At 44.7% G+C, this 25,695-nt stretch overlaps 2 protein-coding genes across 4 annotated transcripts; one reads left to right on the forward strand and one right to left on the reverse strand.

The window, feature by feature from the left end:
* The first annotated feature begins 8,428 nt into the window (after window positions 1-8,428).
* On the forward strand, window positions 8,429-17,947 carry emc9 (ER membrane protein complex subunit 9). 2 transcript variants are annotated; one of them, XM_024402054.2, is made up of 6 exons: window positions 8,429-8,625; window positions 13,778-13,974; window positions 14,153-14,229; window positions 14,383-14,452; window positions 14,593-14,687; window positions 17,306-17,947. In XM_024402054.2, the coding sequence occupies exons 2-6, from the start codon at window positions 13,780-13,782 to the stop codon at window positions 17,484-17,486; spliced, it is 618 nt and encodes a 205-aa protein (XP_024257822.1). In that variant the 5' UTR covers window positions 8,429-8,625; window positions 13,778-13,779; the 3' UTR covers window positions 17,487-17,947. The 2 variants fall into 2 exon arrangements, with proteins under 2 accessions (XP_024257822.1, XP_024257823.1); XM_024402055.2 differs by lacking the exon at window positions 8,429-8,625 and adding an exon at window positions 8,736-9,175.
* Window positions 17,651-25,657, reverse strand: irf9 (interferon regulatory factor 9). Of its 2 annotated transcripts, none has more exons than XM_024402053.2 (10): window positions 25,529-25,657; window positions 24,699-24,757; window positions 24,217-24,339; window positions 23,901-24,081; window positions 21,774-21,919; window positions 21,597-21,681; window positions 21,368-21,421; window positions 19,621-20,016; window positions 19,390-19,505; window positions 17,651-19,026 (listed from the first exon to the last, which is right to left on the reverse strand). In XM_024402053.2, the coding sequence occupies exons 2-10, from the start codon at window positions 24,753-24,755 to the stop codon at window positions 18,895-18,897; spliced, it is 1,290 nt and encodes a 429-aa protein (XP_024257821.1). In that variant the 5' UTR covers window positions 24,756-24,757; window positions 25,529-25,657; the 3' UTR covers window positions 17,651-18,894. The 2 variants fall into 2 exon arrangements, with proteins under 2 accessions (XP_024257821.1, XP_042154754.1); XM_042298820.1 differs by lacking the exon at window positions 25,529-25,657 and adding an exon at window positions 24,851-24,972.
* Between the last annotated feature and the right edge of the window lie 38 nt (window positions 25,658-25,695).

Consider the following 25,695-nt stretch of genomic DNA (forward strand, 5'->3'; position numbering starts at 1 on the left):
GTCTGTAATAAAACCCCACCCATCTTCCCAGTCCGGTCCAGTCTGTAATAAAACCCCACCTGTCTTCCCAGTCCGGTCCAGTCTGTAATAAAACCCCACCCCTCTTCCCAGTCCGGTCCAGTCTGTAATAAAACCCCACCCATCTTCCCAGTCCGGTCCAGTCTGTAATAAAACCCCACCCATCTTCCTAGTCCGGTCCGTAACAAAACCCCACCCATCTTCCTAGTCCGGTCCGTAACAAAACCCCACCCATCTTCCTAGTCCGGTCCGTAACAAAACCCCACCCCTCTTTCCAGTCCGGTCCAGTCTGTAATAAAACCCCACCCATCTTCCCAGTCCGGTCCAGTCTGTAATAAAACCCCACCCATCTTCCTAGTCCGGTCCGTAACAAAACCCCACCCATTTTCCTAGTCCGGTCCGTAACAAAACCCCACCCATCTTCCTAGTCCGGTCCGTAACAAAACCCCACCCCTCTTCCCAGTCCAGTCCAGTCTGTAACAAAACCCCACCCCTCTTCCCAGTCCGGTCCAGTCTGTAATAAAACCCCACCCCTCTTCCCAGTCTGGTCTGTAACAAAATCCCACCCCTCTTCCCAGTCCGGTCCAGTCTGTAATAAAACCCTACCCCTCTTCCCAGTCCGGTCCAGTCTGTAATAAAACCCTACCCCTCTTCCCAGTCCGGTCCAGTCTGTAATAAAACCTCACCCCTCTTCCCAGTCCAGTCTGTAATAAAACTCCACCCCTCTTCCCAGTCCGGTCCAGTCTGTAATAAAACCCCACCCCTCTTCCCAGTCCGGTCCAGTCTGTAATAAAACCTCACCCCTCTTCCCAGTCCGGTCTGTAACAAAATCCCACCCCTCTTCCCAGTCCTGTCCAGTCTGTAACAAAACCCCACCCCTATTCCCATTTCGGTCTGTAACAAAACCCCACCCTTCCTCCTCAGAAACTGGTTGGAGAGATGGTGAAAATATCTAACTGAAAGAGTGCCAGTGTGTTACCAACACACCCCCTGTTCGAGACTCTCCCATCTAGTGTCCTAGACTTGACATTAAAAGAGGAGCAATGTGTTAAGAAACTGCACTTTTTAGCATGGTACCTGGCATGCTGTTCTGTTTCAGCTAATTGTTTAAATTGTGTGTCAGACAGCATCTGCACAGTGCATATGTGATAATGTTTTAGTTATTTTCAGTTCATGACTATAACTGATTGTGTCAATTGAGGGTTTTACTTGTTTTGCCTATCTAGTTTTACAGGTTATACAGCTACATTATGATCAGTCGTACTATTATCAGTAAATAGTTGGCAGAGGTGTGCTTTTATTGCATGCCAGAGGGAGTGCAATGGCTGTTGTGTTGAAAAGGATACTGTGAACTACTGTGTGTACGATGAACAGTCTGAATGTAGTTACAGTATTTAATAACCATGTTGATTTTTATCTTGAATTGTAAAAATATAAATGAAAGTGTCATTTCTATGTCTTGGTTTGCTGATGCCTTGTCTGTGCACCACATCAGTGTGGGAAGCTGAAAATACTTCTTTAAAAAAAAGATCTTATCGTATGCCCTGGAAATGTTTATGGCAATGTCACCTACTATATATTTTTTTATTTTATTTCACCTTTATTTAACCAGGTAGGCAAGTTTAGAACAAGTTCTCATTTACAATTGCGACCTGGCCAAGATAAAGCAAAGCAGTTCGACACATACAACAACACAGAGTTACACATGGAGTAAAAAACATAGTCAATAATACAGTAGAAAAATAAGTCTATATACAATGTGAGCAAATGAGGTGAGATAAGGGATGTAAAGGCAAAAAAAGGCCATGGTGGCGAAGTAAATACAATATAGCAAGTTAAAAATGAATAAATAAATAAACACTGGAATGGTAGATTTGCAGTGGAAGAATGTACAAAGTAGAGATAGAAATAATGGGGTGCAAAGGAGCAAAATAAATAAATACAGTAGGGGGAGAGGTAGTTGTTTGGGCTAAATTATAGATGGGTTATGTACAGGTGCAGTAATCTGTGAGCTCCTCTGACAGCTGGTGCTTAAAGCTAGTGAGGGGGATAAGTGTTTCCAGTTTCAGAGATTTTTGCAGTTTGTTCCAGTCATTGGCAGCAGAGAACTGGAAGGAGAGGCGGCCAAAGGAAGAATTGGTTTTGGGGGTGACCAGAAAGATATACCTGCTGGAGCGTGTGCTACAGGTGGGTGCTGCTATGGTGACCAGCGAGGTGAGATAAGGGGGGACTTTACCTAGCAGGGTCTTGTAGATGACCTGGAGCCAGTGGGTTTGGCGATGAGTATGAAGCGAGGGCCTGCCAACGAGAGCGTACAGGTCGCAGTGGTGGGTAGTATATGGGGCTTTGGTGACAAAACGGATGGCACTGTGATAGACTGCATCCAATTTATTGAGTAGGGTATTGGAGACTATTTTGTAAATGACGTCGTCGAGGATCGGTAGGATGGTCAGTTTTACAAGGGTATGTTTGGCAGCATGAGTGAAGGAGGCTTTGTTGCGTTTGATGTGTTTGATGTGGGTCTGGAAGGAGAGTTTACAGTCTAACCAGACACCTAGGTATTTGTAGTTGTCCACATATTCTAAGTCAGAACCGTCCAGAGTAGTGATGTTGGATGGGCGGGCAGGTGCAGGCAGCGATCGGTTGAAGAGCATGCATTTAGTTTTTTGTATTTAAGAGCAATTGGAGGCCATGGAAGGAGAGTTGTATGGCATTGAAGCTCGTCTGGAGTGTTGTTAACAGAGTCCAAAGAATATAGAAGTATACAGAATGGTGTCATCTGCATAGAGGTGGATCAGAGACCCACCAGCAGCAAGAGTGACATCATTGATGTATACAGAGAAGAGAGTCGGTCCAAGAATTTAACCCTGTGGCACCCCCATAGAAACTGCCAGAGGCCCGGACAACAGGCCCTCTGATTTGACACACTGAACTCTATCAGAGAAATAGCTGGTGAACCAGGCGAGGCAATCATTTGAGAAACCAAGGCTATCGAGTGTGCTGATGAGGTGGTGGTGATGGAATCCCCAAAAAAAAAATATATATATAATGCTAGATGACTTGTTTTACTGAAGAAACAAGTTGTGTTATTGTTCCAACATGTTAACAAGGCATGAGCGGATTGGCTGTCTGCTCTCGTACGCCATACACCAATGGAATTCGACTACACTACACAAAAGAACGCATTTAGCGTTTAGCGGTGATTGACAGAGTCGAAAGCCTTGGCCAGGTCAATGAATACGGCTGCACAGTATTGTTTCTTATTGATGGCGGTTAAGATATCTTTTAGGACCTTGAGCGTGGCTGAGGTGCACCCATGACCAGCTCTGAAACCAGATGGCATAGCGGAGAAGGTATGGTGGGATTCGAAATGGTCGGTAATCTGTTTGTTGACTTGGCTTTCGAAGACCTTAGAAAGGCAGGGTAGAATAGATATAGGTCTGTAGCAGTTTGGGTCAAGAGTGTCCCCCCCTTTGAAGAGGGGGATGACCGCAGCTGCTTTCCAATCTTTGGGAATCTCAGACGACTCGAGAGGTTGAACAGGGTAGTAATGGGGGTTGCAACAATTTCGGCAGAATTTTAGAAAGAAAGATTGTCTAGCCCGGCTGATTTGTAGGGGTCCAGATTTTGCAGCTCTTTCAGAACATCAGCTGACTGGATTTGGGAGAAGGAGAAATGGGGAAGGGTTGGACGAGTTGCTGTGGGGGGTGCAGTGCTGTTGCCCGGTGTAGGGGTAGCCAGGTGGAAAGCATGGCCAGCCGTAGAAAAATGCTTATTGAAATTCTCAATTATAGTGGATTTATCGGTGGTGACAGTGTTTCCTATCCTCAGTGCAGTGGGCAGCTGGGAGGAGGTGTTCTTATTCTCTATGGACTTTACAGTGTCCCCGAACTTTTTTGAGTTTGTGTTGCAGGAAGCAAATTTCTGCTTGAAAAAGCTAGCCTTGGCTTTTTTCTAACTGCCTGTGTGTATTGGTTTCTAGCTTCCCTGAAAAGTTGCATATCACGGGGGCTGTTCGATGCTAATGCAGAACGCCACAGGATGTTTTTTTTTGTTGGTTAAGGGCAGTCAGGTCTGGAGAGAACCAAGGGCTATATCTGTTCCTTGTTCTAAATGTCTTGAAAGGGGCATGTTTATTTAAGATGGTTAGGAAGGCATTTTTCTTTTCTTTTTTATAACCAGGCATCCTCTACTGACGGGATGAGGTCAATGTCCTTCCAGGATACCCCGGCCAGGTCGATTAGAAAGGCCTGCTCGCTGAAGTGTTTCAGGGAGCTTTTGACAGTGATGAGTGGAGGTCGTTTGACCGCTGACCCATTACGGATGCAGGCAATGAGGCAGTGATCGCTGAGATCTTGGTTGAAAACAGCAGAGGTGTATTTAGAGGGCAAGTTGGTTAGGATGATATCTATGAGGGTGCCCGTATTTACGGCTTTGGGGTGGTACCTGGTAGGTTAATTGATCATTTGTGTGAGATTGAGGGCATCAAGCTTAGATTGTAGGATGGCTGGGGTGTTAAGCATGTTTGTTTAGGTCGCGTAGCAGCACGAGCTCTGAAGATTGATGGGGGGCAATCAGTTCCCATATGGTGTCCAGAGCACAGCTGGGGGCGGAGGGTGGTCTATAGCAGGTGGCAACAGTGAGAGACTTGTTTTTAGAGAGGTGGATTTTTTAAAAGTAGAAGTTCAAATTGTTTGGGTACAGACCTGGATAGTAGGACAGAACTCTGCAGGCTATCTCTGCAGTAGAATGCAACACCGCCCCCTTTGGCCATTCTATCTTGTCTGAAAATATTGTAGTTCGGAATGGAGATTTCAGAATTTTTGGTGGTCTTCCTAAGCCATGATTCAGACACGGCTAGAACATCCGGGTTGGCAGATTGTGCTAAAGCAGTGAATAAAACAAGCTTAGGGAGGAGGCTTCTAATGTTAACATGCATGAAACCAAGACTATTACGGTTACAGAAGTCATCAAAAGAGAGCGCCTCGGGAATAGGAGTGGAGCTAGGCACTGCAGGGCCTGGATTCACCTCCATATCACCAGAGGAACAGAGGAGGAGTATGATAAGAGTATGGCTAAAAGCTATGAGAATTGGTCGTTTAGAACGTCCGGAATAGAGAGTAAAAGGAAGTTTCTGGGGCGATAAAATAGCTTCAAGGTATAATGTACAGACAAAGGTATGGTAGGATGTGAATACAGTGGAGGTAAATCTAGGTATTGAGTGATGATGAGAGAAATATTGTCTCTAGAAACATCATTAACACCTGGTGATGTCATCGCATGTGTGGGTGGTGGAACTGAAAGGTTAGATAAGGTATAATGGGGCGGCAGGGTAGCCTAGTGGTAGCCTAATCCCCGAGCTGACAAGGTACAAATCTGTCGTTCTGCCCCTGAACAGGCAGTTAACCCACTGTTCCTAGGCCGTCATTGAAAATAAGAATCTGTTCTTAACTGACTTGCCTAGACTCCCTAAATTTTATCAGCATATTGATTGCGCAACCAGGGGTGGAAAGACCCTGGATCATTGTTACTCTAACTTCCGCGACGCATATAAGGCCCTGCCCCGCCCCCCTTTCGGAAAAGCTGACCACGACTCCATTTTGTTGATCCCTGCCTACAGACAGAAACTAAAACAAGAAGCTCCCACGCTGAGGTCTGTCCAACGCTGGTCCGACCAAGCTGACTCCACACTCCAAGACTGCTTCCATCACGTGGACTGGGAGATGTTTCGTATTGCGTCAGACAACAACATTGACGAATACGCTGATACGGTGTGCGAGTTCATTAGAACGTGCGTTGAAGATGTCGTTCCCATAGCAACGATTAAAACATTCCCTAACCAGAAACCGTGGATTGATGGCAGCATTCGTGTGAAACTGAAGGCACGAACCACTGCTTTTAATCAGGGCAAGGTGTCTGGTAACATGACTGAATACAAACAGTGCAGCTATTCCCTCCGCAAGGCTATCAAACAAGCTAAGCGCCAGTACAGAGACAAAGTAGAATCTCAATTCAACAGCTCAGACACAAGAGGTATGTGGCAGGGTCTACAGTCAATCACGGACTACAGGAAGAAACCCAGCCCAGTCACGGACCAGGATGTCTTGCTCCCAGGCAGACTAAATAACTTTTTTGCCCGCTTTGAGGACAATACAGTGCCACTGACACGGCCTGCAACGGAATCATGCGGTCTCTCCTTCACTGCAGCCGAAGTGAGTAAGACATTTAAACGTGTTAACCCTCGCAAGGCTGCAGGCCCAGACGGCATCCCCAGCCGCGCCCTCAGAGCATGCGCAGACCAGCTGGCCGGTGTGTTTACGGACATATTCAACCAATCCCTATACCAGTCTGCTGTTCCCACATGCTTCAAGAGGGCCACCATTGTTCCTGTTCCCAAGAAAGCTAAGGTAACTGAGCTAAACGACTACCGCCCGTAGCACTCACATCCGTCATCATGAAGTGCTTTGAGAGACTAGTCAAGGACCATATCACCTCCACCCTACCTGACACCCTTGACCCACTCCAATTTGCTTACCGCCCAAATAGGTCCACAGACGATGCAATCTCAACCACACTGCACACTGCCCTAACCCATCTGGACAAGAGGAATACCTATGTGAGAATGCTGTTCATCGACTACAGCTCGGCATTCAACACCATAGTACCCTCCAAGCTCGTCATCAAGCTCGAGACCCTGGGTCTCGACCCCGCCCTGTGCAACTGGGTACTGGACTTCCTGACGGGCCGCCCCCAGGTGGTGAGGGTAGGCAACAACATCTCCTCCCCGCTGATCCTCAACACTGGGGCCCCACAAGGGTGCGTTCTGAGCCCCTCCTGTACTCCCTGTTCACCCACGACTGCGTAGCCATGCACGCCTCCAACTCAATCATCAAGTTTTTCGGACGACACAACAGTGGTAGGCTTGATTACCAACAACGACGAGACGGCCTACAGGGAGGAGGTGAGGGCCCTCGGAGTGTGGTGTCAGGAAAATAACCTCACACTCAACGTCAACAAAACTAAGGAGATGATTGTGGACTTCAGGAAACAGCAGAGGGAACACCCCCATCCACATCGATGGAACAGTAGTGGAGAGGGTAGCAAGTTTTAAGTTCCTCGGCATACACATCACAGACAAACTGAATTGGTCCACTCACACAGACAGCATCGTGAGGAAGGCGCAGCAGCGCCTCTTCAACCTCAGGAGGCTGAAGAAATTCGGCTTGTCACCAAAAGCACTCACAAACTTCTACAGATGCACAATCGAGAGCATCCTGGCGGGCTGTATCACCGCCTGGTATGGCAACTGCACCGCCCTCAACCGTAAGGCTCTCCAGAGGGTAGTGAGGTCTGCACAACGCATCACCGGGGCAAACTACCTGCCCTCCAGGACACCTACACCACCCGATGCTACAGGAAGGCCATAAAGATCATCAAGGACATCAACCACCCGAGCCACTGCCTGTTCACCCCGCTGTCATCCAGAAGGCGAGGTCAGTACAGGTGCATCAAAGCTGGGACCGAGAGACTGAAAAACAGCTTCTATCTCAAGGCCATCAGACTGTTAAACAGCCACCACTAACATTGAGTGGCTACTGCCAACACACTGTCAATGACACTGACTCTACTCCATCCACTTTAATCATGGGAATTGATGGGAAATGATGTAAATATATCACTAGCCACTTTAAACAATGCTACCTTATATAATGTTACTTACCCTACATTGTTCATCTCATATGCATACGTTGATACTGTACTCTATATCATCGACTGCATCCTTATGTAATACATGTATCACTAGCCACTTTAACTATGCCACTTGGTTTACATACTTATCTCATATGTATATACTGTACTCGATATCATCTACTGTATCTTGCCTATGCTGCTCTGTACCATCACTCATTCATATATCCTTATGTACATATTCTTTATCCCTTTACACTGTGTATAAGACAGTAGTTTTTTTTGGAATTGTTAGTTAGATTACTTGCTCGTTATTACTGCATTGTCGGAACTAGAAGCACAAGCATTTCGCTACACTCGCATTAACATCTGCTAACCATGTGTATGTGACAAATAAAATTTGATTTGATTTGATTTAGTTAAATAAAGGTAAAAAATAATGAGCAGGGCTAGAGGCTCTACAGTTGTCTATATGAGTTCACAAGACGGCACAAACTGATGTGGGAGCAGGCTGTACTACAATTTACTATTTTGTACATTTTTCAAAACCCATGTAAAAATGCATTATGGGGTTAGAAGGTATGCCAAACAATGTCCACAAGGAGGAGACGCCTCACTGCTTGAACGAATGGGTTCTAGTAACAAATGATTGGCATAATACAGAGACACCAGTAGACTTTGACAGTCACTATTGCAACCAATCCCAAATGCAGATACTGTAGGTGGGCGGGCACTAAACAGGAAATTTGCTCAATCGAGGAAGCTTCTGCTCCACAGTGCACATGTTTGTAAATTATCCATGTATTCAATATTTTGTTATCTTTATTAATATGCAATATTAGACAGTTGAGTTTGAATCCGGACGCTTGCTTTACTGGTCTTCTGAAATCTCATCCCAAGAAATAATATCCTTTGACGGTAAGTTGCTAGCTAGGTAGCCAACTGTTAGCTATACTAGCTAGCTATCATAAAATGTTTGTTTTTTTCTCCAATATCTATATAACGTTAGCTAGTATATACTTTCCCAGATCTATTTGAACTGCTACTGGCCATAACTAGCTACGTAGGCAGGCCTTTTGACCATTGATGTTGGCAAGCTAGCTTGCTGAGTACTAACAAAGACCGGCTGAAACCGAAGAGTATGAAGATGGGCTAGAACTGCTTCTCCAATAGAAATCCCCGACCACACTTGTGGGCGATGTCATGGCGACGTTGGCTAGTTAAGCTCATGCGTGTGAGTGCAGGCCGTCGAATCAAAGCCATTCCGATATGAAGTCGTTTTTTACTCAATTCAAATGTAATTGTCACTTTCACGAGGTTGGAGTATTAACATGTTCACATATTTAATACATTGGCTCGAATCTAGATTGTGCGCTCAGATTTCGAGAAAATTAACTAAGGAATCATTTTTCACTTCTCAAACCTTGCCCCTCTGGGTTGGTAGCAGTGTTGCCAACTCGTTTTCAGGGTAAGTTGCTAGAGGCAGGTTGATTTGTTGCTAAATGACGTTACTCAAATTGACCGGCCATCTCGGCCAAAAATATGATTTGACCTTTGTACAGACTCGCACTCTTTTCTGTACTTCTGGCCGTACAATTTTGATTGAGACATGTTAATTGATGTTGTAAGTTCTGTTCAAGATCAAACATTCGTCACCAACTATATTCATTGGGTTTGGCTCGTCGACTGACTGCTATTCGGCCAACAATGATTTGCAATTTGCTGAAATTGCTGCTGCCTGTGCACCGGCTGAGCGCCTGCTGCTGACGTCACTCACAATGCACTTTTGCAGCCAGGCACGTGTGTTGTGACAGAGACGTTTTTGTGTAATTTAGATGGAAAATGAGTGCATTTTAGCGTTTGAGTCACTTTTCAGAAGTTGCTAAAAGTTCCAAATACATTTTTAAATTTAGCTAAATTTGTTGCTAGGTGCTGTTTGAAAAAAAAGTTACCAGGGTAATCTGAAAAGTTGCTAAATCTAGCAACAAAATTGCTAAATTGGCATCACTAGTTCGCGAACGAGTTTAGAACCGGCTCTTGTAGATGAACGTTGGGAGCCGGCTCGCATATCAGAAGAGCCGAATCTATTTCTAAAAAGAAATACAAAATTAAGATATGAATATTTAAATGAATGGAATTAACTAATTCAAAGAACGAAAAAATAAATAAAATAATATAGGCCTAAATGCTCAAGCGCACACACATTCGTTCTGTCTGCTCAGACTAACAGCCTCACCTGTTGTTCCTGTCAATCAGACACGCAGTGTCAACCAAAGATGCGCGAGGGAATGCCGAGCCAACTCAGTCACACACTTAGCAGCGGAGGAGAGAGGGGAAGTGAAAAAAATGAGTCGAACAGCATTTGATGCGTTTTTAATAATGTAGACAATGTTAGAGCACTGTGTAGAATTTGCCAAAACAAAATCTCATATAAGGCCGGTTCTACGCACAACCTACACCGGCGTATGCGAACTGTGCACCCAACTGTGAAGCTAGCTGTAGCGGAGCTGCGAGAAACTAGCGGGCCTGCTAGTGATAGTGGTGGAGCCAGCACCGCCACACGTGGAGATGTATCCACTCAGTCAAGTTGGTCTACTCTGCGACCCACAGCAACGCAGTCTTCTATGGACCAGTTTATGCCAAAGTCTCTGTCTGTAGCAAAACAAGGCCAAATTGATATGATTGCGAACGATTTCCAGGAATTTACGATGGTGGACAGGTTTTTAGAAATTATAGCAATAGCCTAAATCCAATGTACACTATTTAAATGTACACAGGCTTCAGTGCAGGAAATAGTACAAAAAGCTACAGCAGTTTGCCTTACCACTGATTGCTGGACATCAAGGGTAACCACTTCTTACATGTCGGTTACATGTCACTTCATTGAAGATTTTTCAGTGTCTAGCTGTCTTCTGGACTGCTTTGAGTTCAGCGACAGACACACCTCAGAGAACTTAGCAGAGGAACTGTTGAGAGTGGCCAGAGAATGGCAGGTAGATGGAAAAGTGGTCTGTTGTGTTAGCGACTATGAAGCTAACATAACCGAAGCCATGAAAATGTTTAAATGGACCCATCATCCATGTCTTGCCCACACAATAAACCTGATTTGTAAGAGATGCTCTGAAGGTGATGAAGCCCACTGTGGACAAAGCGAAAGCAGCTGTGGAATACTTCCACAGGAGCACAGTAGCTGCCCAGATGGGGATGCCTGAGCTGAGGCCTCAACAAGACTGCTCTACAAGGTGGAATTAAAATTTTTATATGATGAAGTGGTTCCTTGAGGCAAAAAATGTCATCATCTCTACCCTGGCCATTGTCAATGCACCTGTTAATGCTCAGACCCAAGAGGAATGGGAGGTGGTGGAGGAGGTCACTGTGGAGATCAGTGGAGAGAGGTACAGTAAGCAGTTATTACTACATCATTATTTAATCCAGTATTATATATGTATATGAGCAGTAGATGAGAATGTAGTATTAGTAGACAAAACATGAACCTGAACTAATAAGTTACTGTTCTCTTCAGCTATGTGACAGCCTCAAAAATGATACTCTTGTGTCAGGGTCTGCAGCGAATCACAGCCAGCCGCCAGAGAGAAGAAAATGTAACCACAGGACATGTGAGAGTTGATGGACAGAAACCGCTGCATTTGAACCCAGGTTTAAGTTAGCCTTCAGTGATTCCAGAGCGATTGATGAGGCTCTTTAAAGAATAACCTCAGCAGTAGGGAGGGACAGCCCCATCAGTCAGCTGGCTCAGGCACCAGGGCAACAGGAAGAAGAGGGATCAGATGGAGCAGAAGCACCAGCAGTAGTGCCACAAACGTCTGCTGTTTGGGTGTTGTTCGACAAGAGCGCAACTGGGGATGCAGCAGGAAGGGATCTCAGCAGATGCCATAATGAAGGAGCCCCTCCAAAGATCTGCAGATTCTCTGAGCTGGTGGAAGAACAAGGCCTCTGTCTACCCACGACTTGCTAAAGTCATGAATGGGAGACTCTGCATAATGGCCACATCTGTTCCCTTAGAGGGTCTTCTCAAAAACGGGACAAATAATTACTGAGAGAAGAAACCGCATCAGCCCCCTGAAAGTGAGGCAGCTTGCATTTCTGAATGCAAATTTCTCATAAAAGCAAAATATGTTAAGCATTGCTGTGTGCTGCTGGTTATAACATGGCAATAAAGAAGAGAAAAGAGGGACCGACCAGTTTGTTTTATGTGGGATGTTGCAGTTTTGCACCTTGATATTTATTTTTCTTTGATATGGTGCAAAATTCTATTATGTTGTTCAGATTTGTATTCGTTTTGAATTGTTACATTTTATATGCACTTTTTAATATACATTTAATATACATTAAAGTTACTTTAAATGCAAATGTTTAATAGCAAACAAACCAATGCATTTTTAAATACATTGTTAAGGTAGTGTACGACTTCATTTAATAATTTAATTAGAATTGTTTTAACACCAATCATAGTCCAAAACTATCACAAACTGTTTGAATTTAAAAAATACAAAACATATATTTTTTTAAAGAGCCGTTTGGGAGCCAAAAGAGCCGTCTCTTTTTGGTGAGCTGAGCCGAACGAGCCGGCTAAATGAAAAGAGCCGGAATGCCCATCACTACTCTGTGGTGGTACTTCTTCAATGACGTATAACGGAGGTTGGCTTCCAATAAATGTTGCATTACTGCCACCTACTAGACTGGAGTATATTTCTCATACTTTGTTTGGAGGAAAAAAAATCAACAAATACCCTACCATCTAACCCTGCACTCACTAAAACCCACCACCATTACTCCACTATTTAAATACCCTGCACTCACTAAAACCCACCACCATTACCCCACTATTTAAATCTATCTAGTCCTATCTCAGGCCAACAGCCTGAAAGGATGGGATACCACCACTCAACACACCCTACCCTGTAACTCTTCTGATGTCAAGTCTCATACACCCAAATACCTCTGTAGCTGTCACCAGATCCTCAACCTGCCTCTCTTGCACTGGACACTTCTGATTCCCAGCCCCATGGGCACCCCTACAATTATACAATTAACACAGACCACTACTTTCCCCAATGCTACACATTCCTTTGTCTCATGCCCTTAGGTACACTTGTCACTTCCTAGGAACCTCCCTCCTACACACTGCTGCCAAAAGCCCATAAGCTTGACACTAATAACAACGTAATGTATTTCGGCACAAAAGCTTGTACAGGATAACTTACATATCCTAATCACTTTGTCGGCAAAGACTCAACATCAAAACTCCAAAGAACAAGGGAATCTTCCTCTTCAGTTGGTCAACTTTAACATTTACCGCTACCCAGTAATCACGCCTTTCACTGGCACCCTTTTCTTGAGAGCAAAACAATTCACATCTCTTGTCCCCATTCGTTTAACACGGAGCTCCTGCTCCCTCCGACCAGCAAAAACACAAACGGTTATCACCAGACCACTTCTGATTACCTTCGCTGATTCCATTACCCTCACCGATTCCACAGCACCCAACTGTTTTCACCCTCTCTGAAACCACAAATGGATCAGCCAAAAGGCAATGGTCCACTTTAAAAATACATTTAAAAAAGTCACTCCTACTGTCACGGACTCATCTTTATCCTGACCCTCAGTGCAAGGCTCCGGCTCCGAGAACTTCACCACACCTACCCCCTCTGATACTTCGCCCTCACTCACTTCCATTTCTCCTGCTGTCTTTGACCTGGCTTATCCTTTCTACTTCTTTAACAAGGGGGCAACAAGCTAGCTAGCTAGAGCAGTTAATCAATGTCCAAAACAATGGTTTGCTGTGTGGCTTTTGATCGAACTGCTTGGGCATCCCTCCCTGGCTCTAACAATATTGGTTGGATGTATTAGTGCAGTTGAAAAGGGTCCTTATTGTGTCATCCAGCGAGTTTGTAATGCAAGGATTTATTACTAAATCTTATTTATTCTGTCAGCATTCATGTCATTACATCTTCTGTCATCGTTTTGCTCAAATCAAGCCCTGACTAGTGTTTTTGGCCTGGTGTTTTGCTGCATGTTCTCAGATCTGTGTATCCTTTTCTGTCTACAGTCATGGGGGAGGTTGAGTTGTCCTGTCTCGCCTATGTGAAGATGTACCTGCACGCCTGTCTGTTTCCACGGTGCAGTGTCAATGGGCTGTTGTTGTCATCCAGCCCAGCAGGTGGCGCTGTGTGTGTGACAGACTGCGTTCCCTTGCTTCACACTCACCTACCATTAGCTCCCATCACTCAGCTGGCTCTCACACAGGTAACCACCTAATAACCTGTGGTCTTTGCTGTCCAACATACAGTATGTCAGAAATGATCAAACACAAGTAGCCTAACTACTCGTTCTTACCTGGCAGTGGTGCATGTACAGTGTGGATCAGTCTTTTGGCTTGTCATGTATTTATGTGCTGTAATGTATCATACCTTCTTTGCTTCAGGTGGATGTATGGTGTGCACAGACACAGCAGAGGATTGTAGGTTACTACCAAGCCAACGCCTGTGTGTCAGACAGCAGGTGTGTGTGTCCCACTGTGGTTCAGCTTCACCATTGATTCTGTAGATGTTAATATCTCTCATGTGGTTTCAGCGGCCTGTTAGCCTGCTTATCACATGCTAATCACCTGTGTTAAACAATAACCGCTCCTTCTCTCTCCCCTTCGCTGGGCAGCCCTACGCCATGTGCATTGAAGATTGCAGACAAGATCGCAGAGCAGTGTAACAATGCAGTTTTGTTAATGGTAGGCATCCACTGTGGTTTTATTGTCTGTAATTCCTTATTGTGTGTGTCCAAGCCCACAATGCAGCAGCTTTTTGGTAAATCTTTCTGATGTGTGTCTGCATCCCCTTCTCTCTAACTGTGACCTGTGTGGCTTGTCAGATTGATGGTGGAAAGATGTCTCCTGACTACAGGGTGCCTCCCATCGTGATGTATGAGCGAAAAGATACCCGCTGGACCCTCAAAGACAAACACACGTAAGATCTGGACATCTCTGCTATCCTTCTTTCAAGATAGTTAATTACCATTTGCTTTTCTGTTGATAGCACACCTCTATCAAGTACATGGTGCTACAGTAGCTGTGGCTGTAGCAGCTGTGTAGGACTACATTGTATTGAAGAGGAAGCTCGGGAGAGGGGGTGTGTGTTTCTTAACAACAGCTTGTGCGCAATCTCTAATATTAAGGAAGTCTGCTCGCCTGAGTTAGAATACCTCATGATAAGCTGTAGACCATACATTTTACCAAGAGAGTTTATCTATATTATTCGTAGCCATCTATTTAGCACCACAAAACTGATGCTGGCACTAAGACCGCCCTCAACGAGCTGTATAGGGCCAGAAGTAAATAAGAAAATGCTCACCCAGAGGCGGTGCTCCAAGTGGCTGGTGACTGATGCAGGAAAACTTACATCCGTTTTACCTAATTTCTACCAGCATGTCACCTGTGCAACTAGAGGCAAAAAAAAACTAGATCACCTTTACTCCACACACAGAGATGCATACAAAGCTCTCCCTTGTCCTCCATTTGGCAAATCTGACTATAACTCTATCCTCCTGATTCTTGCTTACAAGCAAATACTCAAACAGGAAGCACCAGTGACTTGCTCAATAAGTGGTCCGATGTGGTCCGATGAAGCGGATGTTCAGTTACAGACTGTTCCGGGATTCATCCAATGGCACTGAGGAGTTCATCAGATCAGCCATCGGCTTCATTAATAAGTGCATCAACGATGTCGTCCCCACAATTACCGTACGTACATATCCCAACCAGAAGCCATGGATTACAGACAACAACCTCATTGAGCTAAAGGCTAGAGCTGCCGCTTTCAAGGTGCGGGAGACTAATCCGGACGTTTATAAGAAATCCTGCTATGCCCTCTGAGGAACCATCAAACAGGCAAAGCGTCAATACAGGACCAAGATCGAATCCTACTACACCGGCTCTAATGCTCGTCAGATGTGGCAGTGCTTGCAAACTATCATGGATTACAAAGAGAAACCCAGCCGCGAGCTGTCCAGTGTCATGAGCCTACCAGATGAGCTAAATACTTTCTATGCTCGCTTCGAGGCTAGCAACACTGGACCATGCATGAGAGCACCAGCTGTTCCGGACGACTGTGTGATCACGCTCTCCGTAGCCGATGTGAGAAAGAACTTTAAACAAGTTAACATTCTCAAGGCCGCAGGACCAGATCAATTACCAGGATGCGTCCTCAGAGCATGTGCTGACCAGCTGACCAGTCTTCACTGATATTTTCAACCTCTCCCTGACCCAGTCTGTAATACCTACATGTTTCAAGCAGACCACCATAGTCTCTGTGCCCAAGAATGCAAAAGTTGGACTCCCATCTGTAGAGATGAAATGCTTTGAAAAGCTGGTCATGGCTCACATCAACACCGTCATCCCAGACACCCTGGACCCACTCCAATTCGCATACCACCCCAACAGATCCAATCTCTATTGCACCCCACACTGCCCCCTCCCACCTGGACAAAAGGAACACCTACGTGAGAATGCTCAGTGTTCAACACCATAGTGCCCTCCAAGCTCATCACTAAACTAAGGACCCTGGGATTAAACACCTCCCTCTGCAACTGGATCCTGGACTTCCTAACGGGACGCCCTCAGGTAGTGAGGGTAGGTAACAACACAAACGCCACAGGGGAGCGTGCTTGGTCTGCGTGGCCGCGAGTGTCTCCAACACCATGAATACGTTTGCAGAGGACACGACGGTGGTAGGCCTTCAAGTTCCTCTGTGTCCACATCACTAAGGAATTATCATGGTCCACACACACCAAAACAGTCATGAAGAGGGCAACGACAACGCCTCTTCCCCCTCAGGAGGATGAAAAGATCTGCAAAAGGTTCTACAGCTGCACCATTGAGAGCATCTTGACTGGCTGCACCACCACTTGTTTATGGCAACTGCTTGGCATCAGACCACAAGGCTCTACAGAGGGTAGTGTGCATGGCCCAGTATATCACTGGGGCCGAGCTCCCTGCCACCCAGGAACTCTATACCAGGTGGTGTCAGAGGAAGGCCCTAAAAATTGTCAGACTCCAGCCATCCAAGTCATAGACTGTTCTCTCTGCTACCACACGGCAAGTGGTACCGATGCACCAAGTCTGGAACCAACAGGACCCTGAACAGCTTCTACCCCCAAGCCATAAGACTGCTAAATAATTAGCCCGGCTAGCTATTTGTTAACTAACTATCGGCATTGACCCTTTTTGTCTCGATTCATCACATATGCTGCTTTTACTGTTATCTATCCTGTTACCTAGTCACTTTATCCCTACCTATATATATACACATATCTACCTCAGTTAACTCGTACCCCGGGGAAATCGACTCGGTACTGGTACAATGTGTATATAGTCAAGTTATCGTTACTTATTGTCTATTTATTCCTCGTAATTATTTTTCTAATAATTCTCTTTTGTCTCACTGCATTGTTGGGAAGGGCCCGTTGTCATTTCACTGTTAGTCTACACCTGCTGTTTACGAAGCATGTGACAAATAAAATTATTTGTTAGAAAAATATACATTTATTTGAAGTATACATTCATTAAAGATACCTTTTCTTTCCCCAGGATAATGCTGCGGCAGTGGGAGGAGACTCGGGACATAGCCAGTCAGCTGCTGGACTCTGGAGATCACTCGTTATTAGTTGATTTTGACAGCCATTTGGACGACATCACTAGGGACTGGACAAATCAGAAACTGAATGCCAAAATAGCAGAGCTTGTCTCACCAGCCAATGGTAATGTTTGAAATAAGCTTGTAGATAACTAACTTTTGAGTAACATCTTTCAAATTTAAATAGTTGGAATTATATACGGTATGTCTTAAACCTGCTGAAACTACACATATTTAGTTAAGAATCTTATTTTTATTATTACCATCTAACAGCCAAATAAGCACATCATCCACGATAATTTCAAAACATGAAATAGATTTTTAATACGGTCAGGCAGAACAGTGACAACACAAGACATGCATAAATAACTGAAATATTGACAGATCTGTGCAGTCTTCCACCTAACAACATTCTCAGTCCAGAGTGTGCCTTGTGTCAAACCCAGCAGCCATGTTGTTAACCCGCTTACAACCATTAACAAAGCCGTGCTCATAGTTCAATGGCTGCCAATGGCATCACAACATTACGTACATCCTGACCCACTGCTTTCAGAGTGTGTAAGCTTATCAACTCATTAAACTACATCTACAAACTATTTAAAGTATTCATGTGATATTGTGTTCATATAAACATCGGTTCATAAGAGAAAGGAGCCCCCTCCGGATTCATTTCTATATGACGAAGAGAGAAAGTATACGAATATTGGTTTTTCTCTATATAAATGTGCTGAACAAGCATTACCACTTTCAGAAACCAAAACCGCAGACAGACAAGTTGGTTTCCTGCCTCGAACAGTTGACATGGTGATGATCAAATAACTGAACTTTGGCCCTACTATGGCTCTCTGAGCCTGTTTTGGGAGAATCTCATACACTACTTACAACAGCTTTGTCAACAGTTACGCTATCACAGACTATGTAAACAACATGAGGAGGATCCTGAAAGGTATCTGAAGCAGTACCACAGTCAGCATTTATAAAGACAGCAATAAGGAGTAAAAGTCTCTGACTCCCTATAAAAAGGCCCAATTGTGATATGTTTTTCCACTAATTGGTCTTTTGACCAATCACATCTCTTTTCACATCATCTCTTTTTCATAGCTGATCTGATTGGTCAGTAGAAAAAGATCAGAATTGGGCTGCCTATGTAAACACAGCCAAAGTGAGTTGGATATCATTTGGACCAATAGTATAACACCAGGTGATTGGTTTGGTAAAGGGCAATCCTGAAGGCTAAACCAAAGTGATGTCTCCATTCCATGTAGTGCTATTCAGTCTAGTGGTTCATTTCTGAGAAGGCTTGGGACTCCGTTAAATCCGTATCATGGATGTCCAGTGCGATTGAAATGTAAAACTCATTTCCGACTGAGCCGACTTATGCAGCGTTTACCGTGAATGCAGTCTCCGCAAACGCAGGAACATTGCCTTTAAATTGCGCTGAATTTCCGTGACACGGATTGAATTGAGCCCTTGGTATCAGATCAGATAGTGCTTCAATATTTTTTCACTCTTAATTTATACGAGATGTCCTGTGATCAGATGCTCAGGGGTAAGGCACTGGTACCAGGTTGATGGTGACATCTCCTGATTGGCTGGCTATGTCGCGGAGGTAGGCCATTGACTCCCGGAAGTCTTCAGCTTCTTTGACCTGCTGCTGAGCCCAGGGTAGGGTTATCTGGAGAAGAGGGGGTGCGTGGTTCAGTCCCTCTTTAATTCACAGTGAAACGTGTAGTTATCCTGTACTTACATAAACCTTCGTTTAAGGCAGGGATCATCAACTAGATCCAATCATTTCAAACCTTGCTTACATTTGTATACGATCACATATCTCTTTATTACGTGTGGGAATATTTTGGGAACAGACGTCCCAAATTAAAATCACTTGGAGCTGATTTGCTGGTGTTTTTACAGTGTTTTATGTCCAACAGACAATTTGGGGGGCCGCCAGTTGGGAAACCCTGTTCTAAGGTATGCATTTACTGCACCTTTTGTTTACATTTGAACAGGTGTTACAGTGAGGAAAAGCTTTCAGCTGTACCTGTGTGATGATGAGTTTGCTGGATGGGTCCTCTGTGGCACTGAACTCCTCTCCAAAACACAAGGTGATGCCACACTGAGGAGGGTCTCCCCCGTAACTGCGGAAGTGGTCCAGCTCTAAGGAAACACGCAGTCAGTAAATACACACGGACTGCTGAAATATCCAATAAGGGGCCAACAAAGAAGTGGGTTATCCTCACCAAGAAAGAGTGAGCAGCACCATGTCACTCACCCATTTTGAAAGCCTCTCTGTCAAAGAGCAGCACGGGCTCCACAGCACGGTTCATCTTGTGGGGTCCCGTCGTGGTTGAATGTGGCCCTGTCCAGAACACCCGGCCCTGGCAGTAGCGCTTAGCATAGATCCCTGCCCCCGTGGAGGTCAGGATCACCCCTTTCTCCATGAAGGGCAACAGTGTGGAGAGGGCCTGGAGCTGAGGCCCGATGCCAGGGCTGGAGGTCAGGGTGGAGGGGGACTCTGGGAGGGGGATGCGTGGGAACCCACCCATCATCAGGGAGGGTGGAACAGGTGATGAGGGCAGGTAGGCGATTCGGACATCGCTGCCTATGACCTCACGTTTAAGCACCTCCTGTCCTATGTATTTCACTAAGACATGGAACGAGTCCCGTGCTGGAGTGGGAGAGAGAGAAGGGATGAGAGTGAATGAGAGACCGAGCAGGAATAGTTCATGTAGTATGGGCCCGATTCCAGTTTAGGAAATGACGCCTTTCCTACACACTTATCAATAGTTCCTATTCAGACTTGCCTCAGAAGGTGCGTAACAGGCTTTGCAGGCGGGCGCGTTCTTAACAAATGTAATTCAACAGCTGAAAACCCTCCCACTTGCTGGCCAACAGATTATTTCATGGAGTTTAAATTAAATAGGGTCTCCAGTACATTTAACTTAAGCCATCCCTTTAAATATGGTGTACCTTTTTAGTTAGAATTTTGTTGACAGACTCACTAGAATATTTTGAGAGAACACGTTCAGAATATTAGGGATCAATGAAAGAAAGCCATCGAGATATATGCTTATTTGTCTCCGTTTCAGTACAAATTGGTAGATCTTGTAGATTATTTAGGGTTAGGAAACTACAGTATATCTAAAACAAGTCATTTATATTTACAATTCTCTTGTCCAAACGGATTACTCATTTACCTAGCTTTTATAAAGTTGTAAATTAAAATACATGAAGAATGGTGTTATTTCTATCTGAAAAAATAAAGTAGATGTTTTTCCACTTGATACCAGTAGGTTTGCTAGATGTTATTCATGGTTTCCTCGCTCCTAAAGGTGGTGGAACTATGAGGGAATTAAGTCGAGGTCAGAACAAGGCGTATCAGGCCTCCATAGTGGCTCAGTGGTCTAAGACACTGCATCGCTCTGCCACTAGAGATTCTGGTTAGAGTCCAGGTTCTGTCGCAGCCGGCCGCGACCGGGAGACCAATGGGGCGGCACACAATTGGCCCAGTGTCGTCTGGGTTAGGGGAGGGTTTGGCTGGCAGGGATGTCCATGTCCCATCACCACTCCTGTGGCAGGCCGGGTGCAGTAACACACTGGCACGGTCGCCAGGTGTATGGTGTTTCCTCCGACACTTTGGTGCGGCTGGCTTCCGGGTTAAGCGGGCATTGTGTCAAGAAGCAGTGCCACTTGATTGGGTTGTGTTTCAGAGGACGCACAGCTCTCGACCTTCGCCTCTCCAGAGTACGTACGGGAGTTACAGCGATGGGACAATTAGATAACATGAAATTGGGGCAACATTTTTTTTATACACACCTACATTTATTCAATCTCCACCCCAGAGAAGTAGCAGGTGAATAGCATGCTATTCTCATGCTTAAGTTTAAGGTCAAAATACGAGTAGAGAGAAAAGTGCATAAAAATGGAAATGCATTCCATTTACGTGCACTTAACTCAGGTCAGAATCGGCCCCCATGTGATTGAGAAGCTGATTTGACTTCCTTTCTGCATAGCATTACCTCCAGGAGGAGGGACGGTCTCAATCGTGACGTTCACCTGGAGCTCATCGACCGCTAGAGGAAGACAACAGAATATCAACAGCATGTCAATCAACCACATGCTATTGGAGAACTCCCAAGAGTGGAGAAACTGGCTGAGAGATCCAACATAAATTAACACAGAGATTCAGTGTTTGACAGACATTTGGAGGACAGACATGACATTGAGTTAGTAAGACATAAGACTTACTCCCATCGCTCTTCAGGATGACCAAGGGCTGATCGAACTGGTCTTGTTGGATGGTAAGAACACTTTCATCAATCTCCTGAACAGACTGATAAAAACACACACAAATTGACATAAACAATAGAGATGCATCCCAAATGTTTCTAGAACTTGTTTCTGTCTTTAAAATGCCAGACCTACCATGGTGATTGGGGCAGTGATGATCTCCTCTTTCATCTGTTTGACCACAACCTCCTCCTTCACCTCCTCCTCGCTATCTGAATCGCTGCTCCTTCTCTTCCTCCCTCCTGCTCTGGCTCGGCCCTTTATTTTAACATTCCCCAACACTGAAGAGAAAAGGCACCATATGTTAGCAATTTGTTTACTGCAATTTAGCCTGCTTTGAAGTTGTCTCAACAGCTACAAACTATGTGGAGTTATTGCTGCTCTGATAAAATTTGCACCGCTGACCCCTGTATGACTATGTCCCTCTGGACTGACTGAGGGAACTATAGTAGAGTACAGTCGTGGCCAAAAGTTTGGAGAATGACAAATATTAATTTTCACAAAGTCTGCTGCCTCAGTGTCTTTAGATATTTTTGTCAGATGTTACTGTTGAATACTGAAGTATAATTATAAGCATTTCATAAGCGTCAAAGGCTTTTATTGACAATTACATGAAGTTGATGCAGAGTCAATATCTGCAGTTTTGACCCTTCTTTTTCAAGACCTCTGCAATCCTCCCTGGCATGCTGTCAATTAACTTCTGGGCCACATCCTGACTGATGGCAGCCCATTCTTGCATAATCAATGCTTGGAGTTTGTCAGAATTTGTGGGTTTTGTTTGTCCACCCGCCTTTTGAGGATTGACCACAAGTTGTCAATGGGATTAAGGTCTGGGGAGTTTCCTGGCCATGGACCCAAAATATCGATGTTTTGTTTCCCGAGCCACTTAGTTATCACTTTTGCCTTATTGCAAGGTGATCCATCATGCTGGAAAATGCATTGTTTGTCACCAAACTGTTCCTGGATGGTTGGGAGAAGTTGCTCTCGGAGAATGTGTTGGTACCATTGTTTATTCATGGCTGTGTTTTTAGGCAAAATTGTGAGTGAGCCCACTCCCTTGGCTGAGAAGCAACCCCACACATGAATGGTCTCAGAATGCTTTACTGTTGGCATGACACAGGACTGATGGTAGCTCTCACCTTGTCTTCTCCAGACAAGCTTTTTTCCAGATGCCCCAAACAATCAAAAAGGGGATTCATCAGAGAAAATGACTTTACCCCAGTCCTCAGCAGTCCAATCCCTGTACCTTTTTCAGAATATCAGTCTGTCCCTGATGTTTTTCTTGGAGAGAAGTGGCTTCTTTGCTGCCCTTCTTGACACCAGGCCATCTTCCAAAAGTATTCGCCTCACTGTGCGTGCAGATGCACTCACACCTGCCTGCTGCCATTCCTGAGCAAGCTCTGTACTGGTGGTGCCCCGATCCCGCAGCTGAATCAACTTTAGGAGACGGTCCTGGCGCTTGCTGGACTTTCTTGGGCACCCTGAAGCCTTCTTCACAACAATTGAACCGCTCTCCTTGAAGTTCTTGATGATCCGATAAATGGTTGATTTAGGTACAATCTTACTGTCAGCCTGTGAAGCCCTTTTTGTGCAAAGCAATAAGGACTGCACTTGTTTCCTTGCAGGTAACCATGGTTGACAGAGGAAGAACAATGATTTCAAGCACCACCCTCCTTTTTGAAGATTCCAGTCTGTTATTCGAACTCAATCAGCATGACAGAGTGATCTCCAGCCTTGTCCTCGTCAACACTCACACCTGTGTTAACAAGAGAATCACTGACATGATGTCAGCTGGTCATTTTGTGGCAGGGCTGAAATGCAGTGGAAATGTTTTTTGGGACTCAGTTCATTTGCATGGCAAAGAGAGACTTTGCAATTAATTGCAATTCATCTGATCACTCTTCATAACATTCTGGAGTATATGCAAATTGCCATCATACAAACTGAGGCAGCAGACTTTGTGAACATTTATATTTGTGTCATTCTCAACTTTTGGCCACAACTGTAGAGTGCTGAATGCATGTGGTCATGGAGTTGGCCAGTATTAAAAATCAAAATCTTCTCAACCTCGAGTGTAACTTCCTCAAACCTAAAGAATGTACATTGCTACACCCGGTCTGTTCCCAGATAGTGGATATGAGGATGTGGTTATACTGTAGATTCCTACACAAGATCAAAAGATAATGGCTGGAACATTGTAAAAGAGGGCTAGAAATAAACATTGCATAACTAACTCACAGTGTGTGTTTGTGTGTCTCTCACCTTGTTCATTCATCGGTACAAGGCAGTAAACTTTGTATGGTTCGGAGATGTCTAGCTGGGACCTCTCGGGGACCTCTTTGAACTCCGGGCTCTTATTGAGAGCACAGCGCAGCCGGGTCTTCCAGGAGGCAGGGTCCACACGACCCCCATCGGACAACTTCCCTTTAAACACCGCCCATGCCTATGGATGAGGCATTTAGACTCACAGCTCAGGAAATAATGCCTACTGTATGTTTTAATAGATTATAAATAACAAGGGGCTACTGTAAAATGACGACTTAACGAACTAGGGATAGTACTGATAAAGTGTCAGGACCTTGAAGATGGCACCATCCTCTTCACTGCGGAAGTCCTGTTTCCCGGCGTGTTTCCAGGGAATACGAAACATGGTCTTGGCGTCATCGTCCCATATCAGGCCAGGGTACTTCCCACTGCTGACCTGCACAAGACACGGTGGGGGTGAGACCAGGACAACACTCACTCAACCCATGTCCCAGACAGACAGTACACTAACTGTGGTGGCAGATAGCCTAGCGGTTAAGAATGTTGGCCCTATAACTGAAAGGTCACTGGTTTGAATCCCTGAGCCGACTAGGTAAAAAATAAAAATCAATAGATGGGCCTTTGAGAAAGGCAGTTAACCCTAATTTCTCTGGATAAGAGCATCAGTTAAATGACTCAAATATACAGGTCACTATGGTGTACCAGCTCAGACACATCCACTACAAACAGCTGTTAGTGCACACACATTAATTTGCTCAAAAGGAACTATTGAACAAATCATCCTCAAACACTCACCTGGTCTACCATCCAGGAGCGTAGTCTGCGGGTTGAGCGAATTCTCCCAGATGCCATAGCTGTGAAAACAGTATAACTTTATTTCCATCTAGTCTGGCAAAAAAATATATATAATTGTGTCATACAAACTATACACATAGTATTAGGCCTACCTCAGTGGAGGCTGCTGAGGGGAGGACGGCTCATAATAATGGCTGGAACAGAGCTAATGGAATGGCATTAACCCATGTGTTTGATATCATTCCAGCCATTACCACGAGCCCATCTTCCCCAATTAAGGTGCCACCAACCTCCTGCTGCCTACATAGGCTGATACTGTATTATATTGAGTTTGTTTGTAAGAGCAGTGCTAGCAAGATAACGAATATTGTGAGTACATGACTGATTATGATTACGTATGCGTGACGTGACGTGTGTGTAGTTCAGCTGAGGACATTCACACTGGCAAACTGCTATGTATGTTTGCACAAATAGCTACTTAAAGGCGCAGTAGTAAAGGCTAGGTTCTCATTGAATGCATATCTGAGAAGCAGTAGATCCGTTCTATGAGAGCCATTTCTCTGCTTCCAAGTTGCGTTTTTTTGCTCTTTTTACTTTCGGCTTTTTACATCAGCTTCAAACAGCTGAAATAACAATATTTATGTTTTATTTATGAATGTAAGCAACTATTATGCTTAGAGCCGATACTATAATCAAATCAACTACTGAAGTCCCCATCTAAATATATCAAACTAATAAATAAACAAATTGCTAATGAAGTGTAACTCTTTTGCATACCACTTTTCCACATATTTAGAAAGAATGTGATGAAGGAGAATAGTTTCATTTACCTTAGGTTGCGTTTCCTCGGATTCTTCAATGGAGCGGATTATGAGCGCATAGTACTGTACTTTTGACTGGAAAATCCAGAGGCTGTTCGCCTGCCTCCCGCAGAGCAGAGGCAGGCGCTCCCTTTCCCCGAAATCACGTGACTTTAGAGAACTACAGCAGCTTACTG

Source organism: Oncorhynchus tshawytscha, linkage group LG16 (assembly GCF_018296145.1).
Source record: "Oncorhynchus tshawytscha isolate Ot180627B linkage group LG16, Otsh_v2.0, whole genome shotgun sequence".
NCBI classification, from domain to species: Eukaryota; Metazoa; Chordata; class Actinopteri; order Salmoniformes; family Salmonidae; genus Oncorhynchus; species Oncorhynchus tshawytscha.